This window comes from Panthera onca, chromosome D1 (genome assembly GCF_046562875.1).
Source record: "Panthera onca isolate mPanOnc1 chromosome D1, mPanOnc1 haplotype 2, whole genome shotgun sequence".
In the NCBI taxonomy this organism is placed as follows: domain Eukaryota; kingdom Metazoa; phylum Chordata; class Mammalia; order Carnivora; family Felidae; genus Panthera; species Panthera onca.
In genome coordinates, this window is record NC_138348.1 from 105,031,803 (window position 1) to 105,052,154 (window position 20,352).

Below are 20,352 nucleotides of genomic sequence, written 5' to 3' on the forward strand. Positions count from 1 at the left end.
CGGAAGTCGGGAGCTGGCGCGCGTCCGCCGCGCATGCGCACACACGCTCGTAGGAAGGCCGGGAGTTGGAGGTGGACGATGGCGGAGCTGGGTGAGGCGGACGAAGCGGAGTTGCAGCGCCTGGTGGCAGCCGAACAACAGAAAGCGCAGTTCACGGCACAGGTGCGAGGACAAGGACCGCGGTGGAGAGAAAGGAGGCTGAGGCTCAGGTTGACTTTTCAGGCTCTTTACTCAGCCCGCGAAGTGACTGCCGCTAGAAAAAAACTAGCAGAGCTCTGCCACCTCGCTACGGGGAGGCTGCCCAATGCTCGTTCTTGCTGCGCCCGGTTCTTCTCGGAAAAGAAATGAGCATGGCCCTCCAGGCCCTGGTGACCCGTAGTGCTCGGGTGCCTATTCGGCAAACCCGGCGTGGGGGAAAGAGAAAGTGTAAAGCAGAGGAGAAAGGTTCGGGCGACGCCAAGGTCACCGGAAACTAGTTTGGCGGCGAGCTCTCTGGGCTTGGCATTCGGAAGGTCTGGGTTCTGATCCTGCCTCTGCCCCTTACAGGCCACGTACCTCTAGGCAAGACACCCACCCATATGGGTCCTGGTTTTGCAGTCAGTCGCCTGCTGTCTCACTGGATTGTAGAGACCATATACGATAATGTATTTGAAAACGACAAAGTAGTAGGACATTAATGGAGAAAAGTGGACTCTGAAGTAGTCCGTGTGGACTGTAGTTTAGAACAAGTGTTTTGGAGCCCTTTCGCCACCGTTTGAAACCCGGCCTGGTCGCTTACTAGCAGCAGGACCACTCCCAGTATGGCTTGTTGCTTAACCACGTCTCAGACTGAGAGGACAGTCACACTTAAGGACCGCAGACAGTATTGACTGAGTACTCAGCATCCCAAAAAGGACGCCCTCAGTAAATGGTTAAAGAACTGCTCTGTAAGGGATAGATTTGGAGTGAGATGAATGCAGTGGTTTGGGGGACATTCATTGGTACCATACCTTCCCAGCTTATACTCGAGCTAATTGGGAAGATAAAAGATACTCACCCTGCCTGAAAATTTACAATCTGATTAAGGACTTAACACGGTTGTAAAAAATAGACCGTGGCCTTCAAGGAGGTAAAAATTTGAACTGTGTTGAAGAATGGGAAAAATCTTTAGGGAGGGCATTCCAGGAATATTAAGGGTCGAGTATGCTATGCATGTACTTCATGGAAGCACAACAGGTTAGTGGTTAAATAAGGGAGTGCCCTGAGTGGCTGAGAGGAACTGATGCATTAAGCAAACACAGGGGTGACGTGACGGAGAGTAATTTTTAATCACTAAAGAGAAAAACAGAAATGGGGAGGATAAAGGATTATTGCAACATAAGGACAAGGATCTGGGCCATACTGGTGACAAGTTATGAAGTGAGGAAAGAGGAGAGCCCATGGTTTGTTGATTGAATGATTCCATCAGGTGATAGAAAATGAGAAGAATGGGAAGGAAATAAAGTTGGCAGAGTTAGACCTATATGCAGACATCAGTGGCTATTTTCTTTCTCCTTAGGTGCATCACTTCATGGAGCTATGCTGGGATAAATGTGTGGAGAAGCCAGGGAATCGCCTAGACTCTCGCACTGAAAACTGCCTCTCCAGCTGTGTGGACCGCTTCATTGACACTACTCTTGCTATCACCAGTCGCTTTGCCCAGATTGTACAGAAAGGAGGGCAATAGGCCATCCCTTGGGAGAATGACAGAAGAAACAAAGGACTTGTTAGAGCAGATTGATGGGCCACTGGGGGAAGGTCGTCAGCCCATTGTCAGGTGAACTTGAGGCTGTTACCAAGCCTGTTGGTGCTAAAAAGTCACAGATCAAATGTTCAAAAAGTGAAATTTATTTATTTGGAATTCAGAAATTCCATGTTGTATCACAACAATTACTCAATAAATGTGAATTCTCCAACTCTTTTTTTTTAACCCCATTCTAGGATTTAATATAGAGATCTCTGATGGGCAGGAACACTAGAAACAAGTGTTCCAAGACCAGTAGTGCAAATGAGAGATCTTGGGTTTTGAAGGGCCATCCTAAACCACTAATTAAGGGGGCTAGAAGAACCATCAAAACCTTAGCCTAAGGTATAGAAGAGAAATTGGGGTTGAGAAGGGTGAAGAACAGAAAACAGCTTTATTGCTTATACATGACCAAGAAAAGGTAAACATGGCAAAAAAAAAAAAAAAAAAAACAACCAAAAAAACAAAACAGGCAAGATGTGTATTCTTGGGATAGAAATAGGCCTGCTAGTATGGGAGAAAGGGAAGGTCAAGCCCAAAACAGAACCAACTTCCTGGAAATGCCTTGTTCCACTGGCCCATCTTCCTGAGTCTGTGCTAAAATCAATACTTTTACAGCACAGAAACAATGCTTCAAAAAAATACATGAAGACTCCTTCCAACAAAGATTTCACTTACTTCAAGAACAAAACAATTGCTTTAGGTTAAGAGGTAGTAATTACAGACGTCCTGCCCTCCCACCCATGGGCCCCCACTAATCCCAAAGGTAAAAATATACGCCATGGAACAATGACAGTTGAGTACCAAAGTATTAATATTTCAAGTAAATATCCTCAAAGGTAGCACCTGCTTATAATCAAGGGATGAGAACCTCTAGCCAACCATGTATTTTGTGACTAAGCACTTTATTAGAAATCTGTTCTGGAAAGAACAAATTTAGTAGTTAGAACCACAAAGTATTACCACCTCATGGAATGTTGTTATAGTTCTATTCTATTGCTGGTGTCTTAGACTGTCATGCTACCATGAAGTATTTCTTGTATTCTACATGGGGAAGGTAAGGCCAGGAAGGTTAACTTACCTGTTCAGACCTCATAACTAGTTAGTGGCAGAACCAAGACCAAAAGTCTGGGTTTTCAAGTTTTCTACTCAGCCGATGAAGTGACAACCAGGAAAAACAATGTCACTTGACATTCCGTGATAATGAAAAAACTCACCTGTGTTCTACCAGCCTTTTTTCAGTGATATTTTGTTTTTTTTAAGAATTAACAGTAGGGATCACAGTATAGAGCAAAGGGAAATAATACGGTCTCTGCTTGGTGCTTTAATCAGAAGGCTGACTGGGAAGAAGTGGGTGCATCCCTGAGAAGCCTGTTTCATTTTGGAACTGATTCAACATAACTTCAGGGAAAATCTAAAGTTCATTAATAGACTTAGAAATGAACAAGGAAGATAACATTTAAATGGCAGTTGCAACCCTGAATCCTGTTCAGAGCACCATTAAACAGCATGACCAATTCCTAACTTTATCCCATTTGGTTGAGGATTAAGACAACCGAAGAAAGAATTTTGAACACAAGGCCATTTAGGCAATAGACAACAAAGGAAGTAGAAAACCATTTACTATCCAATTACCATGTTTAGGGGTATACTGAGTGTAGCCACAGACCCTGTCCAGCAGAGAAATTTGACCAAAAAACCCTAGTCTCATAACAGCGGTCTATGGATGTTATGAAGGAAAAATATCTTGTTCTTATACACTTTTTCTCATTAAATAAACTGGACCATATCTAAGGGGCCAAATACAGAAAGATCAAAGCACCAAGGCTGAAGACACAAAAAGTTAAGTCCTGGCACCTGCTATACAAAGATAGCAACACGATGTTCCCTTAGAGCATTCTACACAGCACCGGTTCCAATCCACCTCTTGATCCCAACCCTTGCCCTTCCCCAGATTCAACATTCCAATTGGTGTACCCAGGTCATTATTGGGTTCAGCTTTCTGGGTCCTTTAATTTGCTGTATATGCACTCTACCCTAAATGTGATTAATTGCAAAAAATAATCTCTTCGAGAAAACTTCATAACAAAATACCAGATTCCCTATTAACAGTAAGAGGATCAAGTTTAACAGGCCAAAACAAGACAAGTCTGTCAGAACATATATAGATGGCACAGGACAGCTCTGACCTCAGGGTCCCTGTGCTGGGCAATAGAGTCACTGGCAAAACCCCAAGGTGACAGAGCTGCAAGTAACCAGTCAGATGGGCAAATGAAGAATGTTTCTTTCTCATTTAGTCATCCTCTGAACTCTCTGCAGACCTTTCATCTGTAGCCACTTTCCAATTTGTGCGTTTGTTTGTCCTCTCCTGTATTTCATTGTTAACTACAGGGATATGGACTTTTTTCTCTCTCTTTTTCCTTTTGGTTTTCTTAGTGTCTCTTTCCTCGCCTTCCTCAGAACTGCTGGATGCGGAATCATCGGACTGGGAAGTATCACTTTCTGCATCCAAGAATAAAGCAGGTTTCTTGAGCGACTTTTTCCTGGATTTTTTCTTGCGCTTATGTGGCTGTTTCCTTTTCCCGGTACTAGAAGCCCCAGTTTCTTCTGAAAACTCGCTTGAGGAATCTGCTGTTACATCTGTGGCTTCCTTTTTGCTTTTCTTCTGTTTTTTGTGTGACTTTTTTTTCTGCTTTTTTTTGTGGGATTTCTTTGACTTCTTGTGTTTGTGAGACTCGTGGGTAGATGATTTTACTTGGGGAGATGTTTTTTTTCCATTGGTAATATCTTGCTGGTCACTACTAATAAAAAAGAGAAACTGCTTTACTATAGGAAATAAAAAGTCTATTAATATTTTAGTATTCTACACTCTAGATAGAAAGTTGGGGTTAACATCTGAATTTTAAATACGAGCTTTGACGTAGGGTTACTATGAGACTATCACTCTTTTTGTTTTCTCATTTTGTTTTCTTAAAGATAAATTCTCATCTGTCACCTTGAGTTACTGTATGGAATACTATGTAGAAGAACCTAAATGCTATGTATATGCAGAACATCAATCAGTAAACGGCAAAATATCAAGTATCTCCAAACTAAATTGCCTATTATTTTCTGGTTACATTTTTAATGGCAAATGTTATCTCCTTTATAAAATTAGGAACCCACGGCACCTGGCTGGCTCAGCTGGTTAAGCATCCGACTTGGTTCAGGTCATGATCTCACAGTCCATGAGTTCAAGCCCCGAGTCGGGCTCTGTGCGGACAGCTCAGAGCCTGGAGCCTGCTTCAGATTCTGTGTCTCCCTCTCTCTCTACCCTTCCCCTGCTAATGCTCTCTCTGTCTCAAAAATAAATAAAAAACATTTTTAAAATAAATAAATAAATAAATAAAATTAGGAACCCCATTTATAGTTCAGATTTGGAATAGTATTACTTGGTATTGGTTCACTTGGTTTCTAACTTTTTTTTCAGTAAGCCTATTTGCCTTACCTGTCTGTTTCAAATTCTTCAGGGTATAACTCTTTGTAACCGCTGTGACCCCATCTGTAAGATGACACAGATATTATATGTTATTATTAAGGCAATACATACATTTAAGTTAAAAAAAAATTAGACGGACTTACGAGTGCACGCATACACAGACAGGCATACAGAACAAAGAAAACACCATAGAGCCAACCCCATCTTCAAGCTCAGTAACTTAACTGGCTACATTTTCTGTACTGCACACTATCATTTTAGACACAAAGGATTCTTTTGTCCATTTGTAAGAGAACTTGCCATTCTCAAGAACTCTTCTACTCTGCTCTTTAGCTGTGAAATACTTCTCTAAAAACAACTCTTAACATAATGCTGTCTATATTGGGACAATTGTTTTTTACAGAGCAATTTTACTAAGATGTAATTCCTATACCATAAAATTCACTCTTTTGAAGTGTACAATTCAGTGGCTTTTAGTATATTCAGAGTTGTGCAACCGTCACCACTATCTAATTTCAGAACACTCTCATCACCCAAAAAGGAACTCCATCCTCTAGCACTAACTCTCCATTCCTCCCTCTCCTGTAGCCCATGGCAACCACGAATCTACTTTCTGTCTCTATGGATTTGCCAATTCTGGACATACCATATAAATAGAATCATGTAATAAGTGGCCTTTTGTGTCTGGTTTTTTCCACCTGTTTCCAAGCTTCATCCATGTTACAGTATATCAGTACTTTATTCCTCTCACCGTCAAAGAACATCACATTAGTCCCCCCTTATCTTCGGTTTTGCTTTCTGGAAGCAGATCGCCCTCCTTCTGTCATATTGTCAGAGGTCAGCAGCAGCCTAACGCTATATCAAAATGCCTACATCATTCCCCTCACTTCATCTCATCACACAGGCATTTTATCATCTCACATCATCACAAGAAGAATGATGAATACAGTATTAATAAGATATTTGAGAAACCACATTCACATAAATTTTATTACAGTATATTGTTACAATTGTTCTATTTTTAGTTATTGTAAAGCTCTTACTGTCTCCAATTTAGAAATTAAACTTCATTAGGGGCACCTAGGTGGCTCAGTCGGTTAAGCATCCGACTTCAGCTCAGGTCATGATCTCATGGTTTGTGAGTTTGAGCCTGGGGTAGGGCTCTCTGCTGTCAGCACAGAGCCCATTCAGATCCTCTGCCCTGCCTCTCTGCCCCTCCCCTGCTCATGCTCACTCTCTCTCTCAAAAATAAATATTTAAAAACTAGAAAAAGAAATTAACTTTATCATAAGTATGTATGTATAGGAAAAAACATAGTATATATAGGGTTCAGTACTACTCACGGTTTTAGGCAACCACTGGGGGTCTTAGAACATATCCTCATGGATAAGGGTGGGGACTACTGTACCACATTTTGTTTATCCCTTCATCAGTTGACAGACATTTGGGTTTCCACTTTGGGGCCATTATGATAATTATGCTATGAACATTTGTGTGCAAGTTTTTGTAGGGATAATTAATTTTTAAAAGTATATACTCTCAAGTCAGATATCATTAATGGTCACAAGAATTCAGTTACAAACCTGTCTGGCATATTAGCTTCATAATCATATAACTTCTTATTCCAGGATTTAGCCTTAAGAAAGTCATCTTCCAGTGCCCCAGAAATTTCAGTCTTTGGCCTCCAATAGTCTCTTTGACTTTCTTCATCAAAACCATCACTACGCATCCGGCTATAAGGAAAAACAGAAGAACTTTTATATTTGGAAGCAATCTGCAAGGTTCCTTTATGGAATGTCATACACAAAACCCACTGAACAAGCTAAGGGGAAAACAACCACCTGATAACTAGTATTAAAAAAAAAAAAAATGTAAAAAGTCATGATCTGTTCTACTGTCTAAGTCTGTACACTTATCCAGGGAAAATCTGACCATTACTACCCATCCTATTGCAGGATACAGACAAAAATGACTTATGGACTATGGCATGCTGTAGCTTGCTCACTGATTCTCAAGTAGGAGGGCATGCAAAGAAGGATGCTGAGAATAATCACAGCTGGTGACAATTTCCAACTACTCTGGAGATTTCGGAATCTCCAGGGAAGGTTTTCCCTTCCTCGAAAACCAGCAACCTTCTGCACTGAGGTCATAGTAACAGTAGGAACAAGGCCTAACCCATGAGGATGCTGGGGTAGAAAAACAGTTGAGAACCATTGACACAGCCTGTGCTTACAAGGTCCACTAACAAGTCACTCTGCAAGCTAACTGATTATCAAAAATGTTTAAGGGCCGCCTATATGCTAGGCACAGTTCTAGCTGCTAGGAATGTAATAGCAAATGAGACAATCAGAATCCTGCCCCTAAAGAGATTATGATTTAAAGATTTATTAGACCATGACAGGTATTAATAATTCACTCTAAAAATAGTATTTTGTTCCTGGAAATGCCTCTTAGAATTGAACAAGCAATACAAGACAAACCATCATCTGCACTAACTTCTAAATTCTCAAAGGACCATCTTTAGAAAGGAAACATTTTATCTGCAAATATCTGCAAAGATATTTATTTTTATATTGAGACCATGCCTTCTTTACCTTGGAGACCCCAAATACTTTCTTGTTTAAAGCCCTTCACATACAGCCAATCCTGAGTTGTATGTACTCCAAAGCCTGAGTACTCCACAGGCACACTCACTCTCCTTAAATATCTCATATATTGTTTCCCTGGGTGGGTTTAGAAATTAGCATTATTAGTATAGTCATTTTTCATATACACAGCTCTACACTAACAGGCATATGAAGCCCAAGAGATGTTCCCAATACTCAGACATTCCTATACCTCCATAGATAAGACAACTAAGCCTGTATTATCCTTTATACTCAACAGTGAAACTATTTAGAAGGTAATGTGAAAGGCTGTGTGACTTGGTGAACACAACAAGGAGATGGGGTAAAGAAAAGGCTCACAGAGAATCTAACACTAACAGAGGAAAGGAGCGAATGATAGCTTAAGTGACTGTAAGTTACCAACAGTAAATCTTAAAAGCCACCAAGCAAGGTCAGAATACACAAAATCCTTAACTTTTAAAGTTGTTCAAGGTAGAATTTTGGAATTCAGTACCAAGAATTAAGCCATATGTATCATAGCCACTATCTTTATGTGTGGGTCTAGATTTATGAAAGAAGGAAGGCTTAAAGATTCACAGAACTGAACTCATCTATCTTTAGCGTACTAAAATGCTTTTACGTGAAAGTTAACGGTTCTAAAGAAGATCAGAATTATTTTGGTTCTTAGAGTTGCAATTTCACCTTGAACTACTGGGTAACATTTTCCTTTTGGTTCCCCGGTAGGCATCTTCCATCTGTTTCTCCAGTTCTCTTATTTTCCACATATCTGATTCCTCCTGAATCTACATTTTTTTTAAAGAAAAGAAATACAAATAAATGACTAAAAATAACATTTTACATCAAAGAAAAGTAACTGACAAAACACTCTGCACTAATTATTGCATTACAGATTGGGTTATAACCAGGAACCTGGGAAACAAATTCAGGATTTCTAGAGTGGCTAAATAATCCGACCCAGTGAATCTCAAATGTTCTGCAGCCACACGAGAACTTTTTAACCCTGCACAGACACACCTATCACCTTACTAATTTTGCAATTATGCTGCAATTATCAAATGATAATCCTTTCTGTTTCAATTAGTCACCAAGTTCTTGGGATTCTATCTCCTAAATTCCTCTTCATCCCTGTTCACTGTCACTTCAGTCACTGTTTTCATGCGAACCGCTCATCATCTCTCACCGGTAGCACTGCAATTGACTAACTGGTGTCTCTATTATTTCACTCCATCTGATCTATCCCCTACCCAGCTAACTAATCATCTAAGATACAAATACAAATTAAAGACTTTGATGGTTTCTTTATTATTTAGAGGAAAAAGCGTCACAAGCCAACTCTAACTTACCATTCAAGCTTTATCTTCCCTCACTACCCCATGGCCCCGCCCCCCCCACTCCCTACTTTCTGAATGCACAGTTTATTGCCAAGCCCCAAGTGCTTCATGCTCCTTTTTGTTGCCATGTGAGTACATGATGTTTCTTCTGTCTGGAATGATCTTTTACACATGGTAAAGTTTAACCTGTTAAATGAGAACTAATTCAAATATCATCAGCAGCTCAAATGCCACCCATTCTGTGAAGCCTTTCCTTATTTCCCAAGGCAGATTTCATTATTCATTCCTCAGTGCACTGAAGCACTTTGTGTATGTCTCTATTACAGTACTTATCAAATTGATTATAATTACCGATTTTATTCACCTTTGTATCTCCAAACTGCCAAAATAATGCTTGGCACACTGTATGCCTTCAATAAATGTTGAGGAATAACCAGATTGTACCTCTTACCTTATTGTGAGCATCTGTATGCCGGATGACATTCCTCAGGAGGACTTTCCCCAATGGAACCCGGGACATTCTTCAATCTGAAATTAATCAAGATATAACACTTAATAAAAATAATTTCCTTTATTACCTTCTCTTTTATTACAATGTTATAAGGAAGCACGAGGTAAAGAAAAGATCACTGAACAAGAAGTCAGAAGTCCTAAGGGGTAGTTTTCCCTTTACCATTAAAAGAAGAAAAATGTCTGACCACACTAATATGAAGATGAATGTAACTGAGATAAATGTACGTCGAAGTTCTTTCAAACTGCACAAAGTTAGTGCTTTCAAGAGCACCATTTTATTTAATCTTCAACACAATCCCATGTTTTATATGAGGCAAACATCTTCATTCTTATTTTGTAGGTGAAATTCCCTTAAGCCATAACTTGCCCCAGGCCAGACTGCCCAAGACAAACCAGGTCCAGATTAGAAATCAACTCTGGAATCCCAAAATCAGTTCGTCAAGCAAATATCTAGATTTGAGACTATCAGGGACCAGCAAATGTCAACATTTGACATCAAATGCAGAGAGGCCCTAAATTTCTCCACTCGGGAGAATTTTACTTTCTAATTTGTACAGAAGCCTCCAAAATACAGATGACAAGGGTATCCAGTGTGTAGCTAGCAGCGGTTTTGTGCAACCACCCCACCGCTCACTCACCCCTCGATCCTGAGGAAATCAGGCATCTTGCTAGTGTGAGACGAAGAACCACTCCATTACAAGATCTCCTCCGACCCAGGAAGCCAAGGAGTCAGGGCTCAAAGGCAGCTCTGCAGCTTCACCCGAGTCCTTCGTGAAAACGCAGCCTTCCCACCGGTTATTCTGCCCTCACCCGCGGCCCAGGCCACCGCTGCCTTGCCCCCAGCCCAGACCGACAGGAAGATCTCTTTCCGGACTGAGGCCGGAGTCTGCGCCGGCGCGGAATCCGGAGGGCCGGGTAGACGGGGCATTCCCCGCTCACGCTCCTCTGGGACGGACCCGGGGGTTGGGCTTCGCTCTCCCGAAAGGATGGGGAGGCTCTGGACGGGTACAATCCTCGACTGGGCCCCAAGAAATACCTAGAGTGCCCGAAGGGGGGGTTGAAGCTTCCAAAGGGAAGTCAGAGAAAATACCCCCATCTCTGTCACCGGGATCCCTGCCCCCCAGCGGCCACGGAGCTCCCGGTAACCTTCCCTCCAAACGCCCTCCCCATACAGACACACACAAACACACCCATACCGTGCGCCGCAGCCTCGCGTGGCGGGGATTTGGGGAGGGGGGAGGGGGAGGTCTGGGAGACAAGGGAGCGGACTTCCCTTCCAGGCCGGAAGTCGTGCTCCTGAGAAACTCTTCCCACCAACAGGAGACGCGGAGACTCCCACAAGGAGAGTTTCCAGGATCCTCTAGAGATCGAAAGGTGCGGAAGGGAGGCGGGCGCCTTCCTGGAAAAGAAGTGGGTCAGGCTCAACTGAAAAGCAAGAAGGAGGAGATTCCGGAACTAGATGTAAAAGTCCTTTCTGCCTGGAGCTTTCCGGACCCAATTAGATGTTGGACCCGGTCTGGTTACCCTGGTAACAGGTGTCGCTGTTTGTCAAGGAACCGAGAGAGGAGGTGGGTTCGCCGACCTCTGGAGTGATTGTCCTTTAGTTAAGCTTCCCATTTAGTTTAACCCTACTAAAAAAAGAAAAAAAAAATAGTTTAACCCTACTATAGTATTCGGAGAACCCAAACCTCCTCTTTGCCTCATTCTGTGGCTGCTGTGGGACGCCTCTCCAGTGGGGGAGGAGGGCAAGGGAGGTTATCTCTAGACACAGATGGTGTATTATTACTCTCATACAGTGTTAACGAAGTGTCCCAGTTTCTCCATATTAATTAATTCTCACAATAACCTATGACATAGGTATTACCGTCTTCATTTTGAGAATCAACTGATGTATATAACCTAATTGCTCAGGATCACACACCTAAGTTAAGTGATAAAGCTAAAATGGGATCTAGGCATTCCGGCTCCAGCTTTGCCTAAGCTGGAGGAAGCTATGAGGATGTCTCCTGTGGCCCTCACCCCACACACACCTCTGGCAGTTTCAGGACTGGATAGGCACCGGTCAGCCAAAACCCAGGTATTGGAACAAGAAAATCACCCGTAATCCAGACTTTCAATGACTCCCCTCAGCACTTGAGAGGGTCTAGGCAGAGGTAAGAACTTGATATCTGAGACGACAACCTGAGAACTTTAAGAAGGGGTGCTAGATAATTAGAGAATAAGGAAAAGAAAAGTGGTGCTGATCCACAATTTGTTAGACACAGGTGCTGACTTCACCCAAACAAGACCTGTTCTTCCTTCTCCAAAAGAAGAAATGAATCACTAGTTACACAGACCTTTTTCCCCTTAAGTCCTATCTTTCCACAGACTTAAGAGGCCTATTCACCTCAATCATGGAGTCTTCCTCAAAGGGTCTGCTCACCCAAGTTACTCAGTTCTGGAACCTCCTAGACGATCTGGCTGAAAGCAACCCTGAGGGCTACGAGAAGTTTATTCAACAGCAGCTGAAAGAAGGGGAACAGCTCTGTGCCGCCCCAGAACCATGGCTCTGTCTGCAAACCAGGATCCTGGTATGTAGAGTTGGTTCCCAGGGATGGGAGGTCTTGACTGAAATAATCCTGGAATAATCAGAGAATAACTTACCTTTAGCTACTGCGGCTTTAAGAAAACTCGAGGGAAACTACCACTCTAAATGGAGAGTGAAACAGTGTGGAGGATCATGCTGAAGGAGTAAGAATGGGAAGTTCCCACTGGATACATTTTGGAGATCTCACAATAAGCCATCTTCTACTAGAATAAAAAAAAGCAAAATGATTTAACAGAGAATCATAGAGTTGGAGGTTTTTCACCTAAAAAGAACTTAGTTGGCTGAGAGGTAAGGAAGTGGTGAAATAAGGTCAAATTCACCTGGAATAGCTGCTTGGATCAGTGCCCCCTCCTTCCTCGCAGTTCCTCTGGCAGTGGCAGCTGTATATCGAAGGAAAGTCAGTAGCTTGGAGGAAATCAGGTAACAGTACAATTTCTCAGACACAGTTTTGTTTTATTTTTTTATGGTGACAAATTTAGATTTAGCTAGCTGGACTCAGTTTAGATGATCCCAATTTTGTTGGCAGCATCCAAAGCATCATAGTCAGGAGCCAGTCGAACATATGCTTTCTTTTCTCCATCCGGCCTGATCAGAGTGTTGACCTTGGCCACGTCAGTGTCATAGAGCTTCTTCACAGCCTGTTTGATCTGGTGCTTGTTGGCCTTGACATCCCCAACCAACACAAGTGTGTTGTTTTCTATTTTCTTCATGGCTGGCTCCGTAGTCACAGGGAAAGACTGGTCAAGCTTGTTTCTCCTGGGGGCTCTGTTAACGAGGATATTCGGGTTGCCTTTGGAGACACGGTGTCTTGAGCCATTGGAATGTAGGTGATGTGCGGATCTCCTTTTTTTCATGCCCCTGGATGCCTTTCCGTACTGCTTTCTTGGCCTTCAAAGCCTTTACTTTGGCTTCGGCATTGGGAGGGGCAGGGGCTTCCTTCTTCGCCTTAGGTGCCATCTTCGTGAAAGGGCTCAAACACAGTTTTAATACACAGAATGGCTATTTTAGAGCATAAAATTATCTGAGTTACCTTTAGGCTATGATTTAAAAAAACAACTAGGTTTTGAGATATGAAAAATTATTTGCTTTTTAGAAACCAAAGGAAAAAATACTTTTCATCAACCTGTGTCAGTGGAAAAGGATCCCAGCTCCCCAGTCAAACACTCATCCGGTACCTCTAAGTATTGGCAGACCAGAAGATAGGTCTGAGACATCAGGTACATAGAATTATGGGAGATTAAGCATATTTTAAAAACTTTATTGGGAATAAGCATGTACCAGATTTTACTTGGTAAAAGCAGTACAAGTAAAATATTTTATTTGGTTGTAATGTAGTTAATAACTAATAAGCACTTTTATTTATATAAATGTGGTTCAATTTTTCTAATAATAATCCATATAAAATGCCCAGAAATGCCCTAATTGAAAATTTGTGTATACAGCAACTGTGTGATTACCTCTGAAAAATACAGGAATACTTTATACTTTCCAGTTTTATCAGGATTATGGCTTAATAAATTAACTGACAGTACCATTAGTGAAATGAGTTGTCTGCATTTCACACCCTCTGAATTACACACACAGATGTTTATACAGTTATCGATGTGGCCTACAATCCTGATGTTCTCCAGGCAGCAGAAAAGGACCAAGTGAAAAAAGATCAATTAATACAGATGGCCATGAAATGCATTGAGGAAAAACTCCAATTCACTCTCTCACACTCTTACAGCATTACTAACTTTAGAATAAAAGGAAGCATTCAAAGGATGAAACAAAATCTGTTGAGAATGCAAACTGACCCCACAGATTTAAGAGAGAAAATGAAAAAGGGTAAGTTAAGAAATGTAAGTGGAAAATTTAACTGATTTAAAATTGTTTTTGCATCCTGTGTACATTTTGCAAACTAGAAATCTTGATTTTAAAAGAGAAACTTAAGATAGAAAAATAGAAAGATTGGGCATTAGAAATATTAGCATGTCCTTAAAGATTTTTCAGTACTGCAAACTTTTTAACTAAGTTCTTTGGTTTAAGATTCCCAAACTAATTTAGCTTCAGCTTTATCTGTCATTTTGGCTAACACCACACACACTAAAGCTCATAGTATTTTATGTTGTTGATTAATTTTTTTTTAATTTCATCTCCCCCCCCCCGCTTTTATTTTCCTGAAGAACTAACCCTTGAACAGATAAGTAGTACTGTGAGCAATCCAGACGACTTCCAACTTTTATTGCCAAAAGATGAAGTTTCAAGCAAAACAAGGTGTCTGATAGAGGAGATTTCCAGTACAGAGAGCCAGGTAGAGATGAAGGAACCAGCCTATGAATTAAAAATTGTGGCTGATCAGAATGAGAAACCTCTGAAAATTGAAATAAAAGTTGAATTACCTGGTATTAATTCCGCATCTCTCTGTGACCTTAGTGTTTCTGAGGTAAGTCGAGTAGGTAATACTATAAATTTGTGTCAGTCAACATTTACTATAATACACTCTAGTAACAAACTGCACAATCTCAGTGGTTTACAGCAGTTTACTCAGCTTACATGTCACCTAGGCCTCTGCTCCAGGGTCTTGCACATTTCGAGATACAGGTGAAGGGGTAGGTCCCATCTGAGATATGCCATTCTCATGGAAGAAGGAAAATACAAATGGGTAACTCATGCAATGGCTCCTAAAACTTTCTCTCAGACAGCATATATCACTTTTACTCCACATTCTGTTGGCCAAACTCAGGTCACAAGGCCAAATCCTACATCAATAGGGCTAGTGAGAATATTCTCACAGGAATTCAAATGGCAAGGATGTATAATCCTCTAACAAGAGAAATAATTGGTTGAAAATAAAACTTAGTCCTATTTCTCAGTCCTGACGTTTTAGAATTCCTGGGCTCTGTATATTCTCTTTTAATCCTACTTACAAACTGGGAAATTCTTTTCTCAGCTCATCTCTTTTTGTAGTAGCTTATTAAATGTAGCCAGTAAGACTAATGCATGCTACCAACATTCTATTTTCACACTTCTTTACCTAAAGACACAAACCAGGTACATGTTAGTTGCCTTTCAAATTATTGTGATAGTTTTACTAAGGCCTTTATCATCACTGTTAAAACCTGGATCACCGTTTTTCCTATCGCTGATAAATTTTGCTTGCTGTTTCCTGGTCAGTCACAAAGTCAATGCCACATAATCTGGGGACAGCAACAGCTGTTTTATGGCACCATAGCAGTGAACTTTTGATGTATTGAGGAGCAATAACAAATAATCCCAAAACCTCAGGGAGCTACAACAGCAACTTTACAGTTTATTGCCAAGTCACATGGCAGTAAATGGGATCCTCATTTTATGGGAAAGGTGTGAATAACTGGGAATAATCCCCAGTAACACATATTTTAACCAAGAAATCTTTTCTATTTTCATCTTTGTTATTCTTAGGATGACTTATTGATTGAGGTCCCTGAGAAGTACAGATTATATCTGAATCTTCCAGAATCTGTGGATACTGAAATGACTACAGCAAAATTTATCAAAGAGAAAGCTACATTAATCATCATAATGCCAGTGGTATAAGTCAAGAGCATCATCTGCTTTTGGGTTTTCAGTGCTACAGGCCTGTGAAGGATAGGACCTTCATTATGGGTGAAGAGGTAGTGGTTTATCTTCAATACTGGTTTCATGTTTCTTAAGAGTTCTTTTGAATGAAATGAGATTTTCTCATCAACATGTTTATACTTTTTTTCTTTTTTAACTCCCCTCACACTTGGCTAGAAGCAGAAACTATTAAAACACTATTGCTATGATATACTTGTTTTGAAGCTATTTCTAATGGTCTTAAAAGTAACAAACTTGTCATTTAGGAAAATCCTGTTTCCAAGTAAATTGTGAGAATTCTTGGTTTACTGGTTGGAATTCTGGTCTACTTGTTTTTCTGGTCTCTAGTAAATGTTTGCATCAGGAAGAAATCCCAGACTATGTAAATTCTTTATTACCAAGAACTGAAGCAGTTCCTCCAGCTATAAAGATACAGGGCCAATGTAAAAACATGCAAACCTATGCTTCTGTGAACCTCTGTACTTCTATAAAATAGCCCTGATGGTAGGAGTGCAAGCTACTCAGACCTTTTAACATCAAAAGGACTTGTCTTGGATACAGTAATGCAGTAACAGTAGCTGGGTGTTACTGCACCTAAGACGCAAAATAATCTAACCTTAAGAAAAAGGAGCTGACTTCGGGACATGTGCCTTTCTCCTAAGAAGATAATTTTAAGCGGCACCTAGGTGGCTCAGCCGGTTAAGCATCCGACTGGATTTCAGCTCAGGTCATGATCTCACGGTTCAGGAGATCTGCACTGATAATGCAGAGCCTGCTTGGGATTCTCTTTCTCCCTCTCTCTGCACCTTTGTCCCCAAATAAATAAACATAAAAAATGATTTTAAGACAGAAGTGATGTGTTTCTCAACTTCCATGCATCTGAGTTGTCAGATGGTTGTTCAACACAAAGATATCAACTTTCCAATTTATAGCCCAACAATGTTCACATCAAACTTTAAACATCCTTGATCATCTTGTATAAATACATCTTCCTTGTAAGTTTCTAGTTCAACATAAGGTCTTTAAAGTCCTCGTTAATTTTAAAGCTTTTTATTTTTTTTTAAGTATTTTTCTTAGTAATCTCTACACCCAACGTGGGGCTTGAACTCACAAGAACAAGAGTCACATGCTCTTCTGACTGAACCAGCCAGGCGCCTCTAAAGCTTTTTAACTTTACACACTAATAAAGTGTCAGGGCACCTGGGTGGCTCAGTAGGTTAAGTGTCCACCTCTTGGTTTTGGCTCAGTTCATAAGCTCAGTTTGTGTGTTCAAGCCCCATATGGGGCTCTGTGCTGACAGTGCAGAGCCTGCTTGGAAGTCTCTCTCTGTCCCCTCTGTTTCTGCCCCTCCCCTGCTCGCTCTCAAAAATAAATAAATTTAATAATAAAAACACGAATATAGTATATGTAATATAAACAGTTGATACCGTGATATTTAAAAACAAATATAATTCTCCTAAACCTGGTTGGATTTGAATTCTCCCAGCAATAGGATAATTTACTTTCTGAAAATTTTCTAGAGCTGTATAATGTGATGTCCTAAAGTTAACACACCTAGTATATTTCCATCCTTCAAAAAAAGTTGGAATGCTTCCCACCTTACCTTTCCATATCATCTCTCCGGCTGGTTAACTTTTTTTTCAGACCAGGCCTGGGGTTCCTGTAACTTCACTCACAAACCTCAGGATTGGTGTCAACTATCTAACAGGGCCAGACTATGCTTTCACCTTGCTATGTGCTGCACCCCACCACGAGATGCTTTAGAACTCCTTGAGCTTGAAGTGTTAGATTATATTCTGCTAAATTCAGTCCTTTATTTTACCAATACTTTATGCTTAAAATGCGTTGCTATTAAGAGTGTACACATACATAGCTATCCCTGGCCTTAATCATTTAATGTGAAAAATAATTACCAACAGATCAAAAATTAGACAAGACGCATCGAAAACATATAGTTTAATTTTTAAATAATTTCAACCAAAACTTTTAACTTTTTTTCTTTCAATAATGGTAAGAGAAATAGACTGAGTCCAGATTTAGGTTATAGCTCAGATTAATTTTTAACTCAGTAATTCTTATGAGAAGACAACCTTTTATTTTTCTTTCAAGGGAACAACAGAGCCATAAGCATTTGCCAAGAATGAATTATCTTTGCAGTTTCATGTATTTGAACCAGATGTGCCTCATACTGATGGTCCCTTGTGATAAACTTGTTCCTTCTGCATAATCTTCAATTCAAGCTAACATTACTAATTAATGAAAAATCAGATTAATGTATTGAATTGTTTTCATAATAATACAGCAAGGGAAATATTTCTGGAATATATGCAGTGTTACTTGTGCACCATGTAACAAAGAACATTTAGAAATAAATTCAACACCGAAAGACCTAAATTTCGGGGATTGTTCCACATATACACAAGAAAACACTGATCAGATTGATTTTAAATTATCATAAACAATTCTAAATATTTATTAAAACACATCAATTCAATAGAAAGTCTGGAATTGTGATAATGTTCCCAGTTCATTTTCATTATCCTGAATATCACCTCCTACTCTTCCCCCCTCCACCAAGAAGAAAGGCAAATCATAACAAAATGGAAAAAAAAATGTTTAGGCTGATCGGGTAGCAAGCAACCTAAACAATTTTTTTTTCTCTCCAATAGGATTTTAGGACTTCCATATTGTACATGAGACAACACTGGGTGGAAAAACACAGAACACTTTTTTTTGTACACACTGAACATTTCTTACTTTATCCAAGTAGAAGTGACCACTTGGCTTCTAACCTTTCAGCACTCCCAACTGCTTACCAGTATATCTCTTCCCTCTTCCTTTCAGACAGGTCTTGGTGATAAATGGACTTTGGCACACATCTCACTAGAAACCATATTTTACATATGTACACTATTCCATAGTTACTTGATATAATTTTCCAATATTATTTGAGTAACAGATTCTGGCAATTAAGTTCATTTGTCAGTAACCACCAGTTAATCATGGAGGAAGAATTCTACTTTCACAACTTCTCTCTGTTAAATTCTATAAGCATATTCTTTTATTTGGAGTTAATTGTAAATTCTGCTCTCAGAATTACACATGTAAGTTGCTTAAATAAATACCCACACAAATTCTCATTTATACCAAGTAGCTGGTTTATATTTATATATTCCATCTTAAGAGGTGAAAACAACCATTTTGGAATTCATAGAAAAATAAACAAAGAACACTCAGTTGCAGAAGTGTAAGAAAATGTTAACTTTTAAAATGTCACTTATTTTCCTTAAAGTTCTCTACCCTTATCCATGATAAACCAAGATCATGTAACAGGGTTAAATTCCAAAATCAATGTTTAATTCAAACCCTTTCTCTCTTTCCTTGACTTCTCTTTCCCTCAAATGAAGCAAAACATGAGGCAATTAAATTTCAAAACCTCAAGGTTTCATCCAGATTACTTTTATGTATCTGTTTCAGTAGGGAACCACAATTCTACCTCTGCATTTCCCAATGGAAGTACTTCTCACCGAAGGGCTAGGCCACATGTTCTCTTGACTAGGAATACACAGCTCAAAATCTGGTGTTTATTAAATGTGTACAATATGTAGGTGTAATTGGCATTTTAAAAAATTCAGTAATGCCCATTACAAATAACTTATCTGGACAGACTCAAAAATAACTGGTTAACTTCAAAATAAAAAGAACCACTTGCATAATAACGTATTTGCATCTTGATAAGAATGAACCACTGTGACCTGGGAGAGTCTAGAAATTCTTGGGTTAATTATAACAACATGGTGATAGGTTTCTCAAGGTACTTTCTAAACTCAGCAAGCCACTGGGCTCCAACTGCTCCATCCACAACCCGATGGTCACAACTGAGTGTAACAGACATCATGCTAGCCACATCAAATCTAGAAAAAGATAAAAACATTATTAGGTATTCTGAAAGCAATTGCTAATTTTTAGCCAGTAACCAGCCCAAATGCCAACTCCTACCCTGTAATTCCAACCAGATACTATTATTTTCCACTTACTCGTTATGTACTATACACCTCTAGCTCAACCTCCAGCTTGACAGACCAAACAGCCATCTGGAGCATAGGTTGGCAAACTACAGCTCACAGACCAAATCCCGCCAAATGCATTTACACTACGTAGTGCCTCTGTCTGCTTTCACACTACCACGTCAGAGTATTTGCAACAGAGACCATATGACTCAGAAAACCTAAAAGATTTACAACCCGGCTCCACAAAAACGTATGCTGATCCCTGACCTATGATAACTCAGCCTTCCCATCTCATATAGGATTAACTGCATTTAGTATAAGAAGAGTTGCTGTTCTGAGAAACTTCATTCTAGACTTGTATCTGACTCTACCTTAAGCTCCAACAGGCTATGCCAATAATTATAAAACTGAGACTCAAAAACAGGTATAATGGAATGAAAATGAGCTTACAACTCCCTCTTT

General features: G+C 40.1%; 4 protein-coding genes and 1 pseudogene across 8 annotated transcripts in view; 2 read left to right on the forward strand and 3 right to left on the reverse strand.

The window, feature by feature from the left end:
• Positions 1–29: 29 nt before the first annotated feature.
• Positions 30–1,934, forward strand: TIMM8B (translocase of inner mitochondrial membrane 8 homolog B). The gene is made up of 2 exons (XM_060604730.3): positions 30–162; positions 1,538–1,934. Exons 1-2 carry the CDS (start codon positions 34–36, stop codon positions 1,703–1,705), a joined length of 297 nt encoding a protein of 98 aa, XP_060460713.2. The 5' UTR covers positions 30–33; the 3' UTR covers positions 1,706–1,934.
• Positions 1,935–2,137: 203 nt separating this feature from the next.
• NKAPD1 (NKAP domain containing 1) lies at positions 2,138–11,037 on the reverse strand. 4 transcript variants are annotated; one of them, XM_078432737.1, is made up of 7 exons: positions 10,908–11,037; positions 10,350–10,379; positions 9,650–9,726; positions 8,549–8,649; positions 6,824–6,973; positions 5,250–5,303; positions 2,138–4,563 (listed from the first exon to the last, which is right to left on the reverse strand). In XM_078432737.1, exons 3-7 carry the CDS (start codon positions 9,716–9,718, stop codon positions 4,056–4,058), a joined length of 882 nt encoding a protein of 293 aa, XP_078288863.1. In that variant the 5' UTR covers positions 9,719–9,726; positions 10,350–10,379; positions 10,908–11,037; the 3' UTR covers positions 2,138–4,055. The 4 variants fall into 4 exon arrangements, with proteins under 4 accessions (XP_078288863.1, XP_078288862.1, XP_060460680.2 ...); XM_078432736.1 differs by having other exon boundaries at positions 10,350–10,747; XM_060604697.2 differs by having other exon boundaries at positions 2,138–4,560; positions 10,350–11,037.
• Positions 11,038–11,088: 51 nt separating this feature from the next.
• On the forward strand, positions 11,089–16,091 carry PIH1D2 (PIH1 domain containing 2). 2 transcript variants are annotated; one of them, XM_060604694.3, is made up of 6 exons: positions 11,089–11,279; positions 12,063–12,281; positions 13,392–13,515; positions 13,883–14,128; positions 14,467–14,726; positions 15,725–16,091. In XM_060604694.3, exons 2-6 carry the CDS (start codon positions 12,105–12,107, stop codon positions 15,857–15,859), a joined length of 942 nt encoding a protein of 313 aa, XP_060460677.1. In that variant the 5' UTR covers positions 11,089–11,279; positions 12,063–12,104; the 3' UTR covers positions 15,860–16,091. The 2 variants fall into 2 exon arrangements, with proteins under 2 accessions (XP_060460677.1, XP_060460676.1); XM_060604693.3 differs by having other exon boundaries at positions 11,090–11,279; positions 12,079–12,281.
• Positions 12,799–13,385, reverse strand: LOC132660857 (large ribosomal subunit protein uL23 pseudogene; annotated as a pseudogene).
• Positions 16,092–17,819: 1,728 nt separating the features above from the next.
• DLAT (dihydrolipoamide S-acetyltransferase) overlaps positions 17,820–20,352 on the reverse strand; it is a 28,955-nt gene continuing 26,422 nt past the window's right edge. The window contains exon 14 of the mRNA XM_078432734.2: positions 17,820–19,794. Within this exon, the coding sequence (XP_078288860.1) occupies positions 19,665–19,794 (130 nt within the window). The 3' untranslated portion in view covers positions 17,820–19,664. The remainder of the gene's footprint in view (positions 19,795–20,352) is intronic.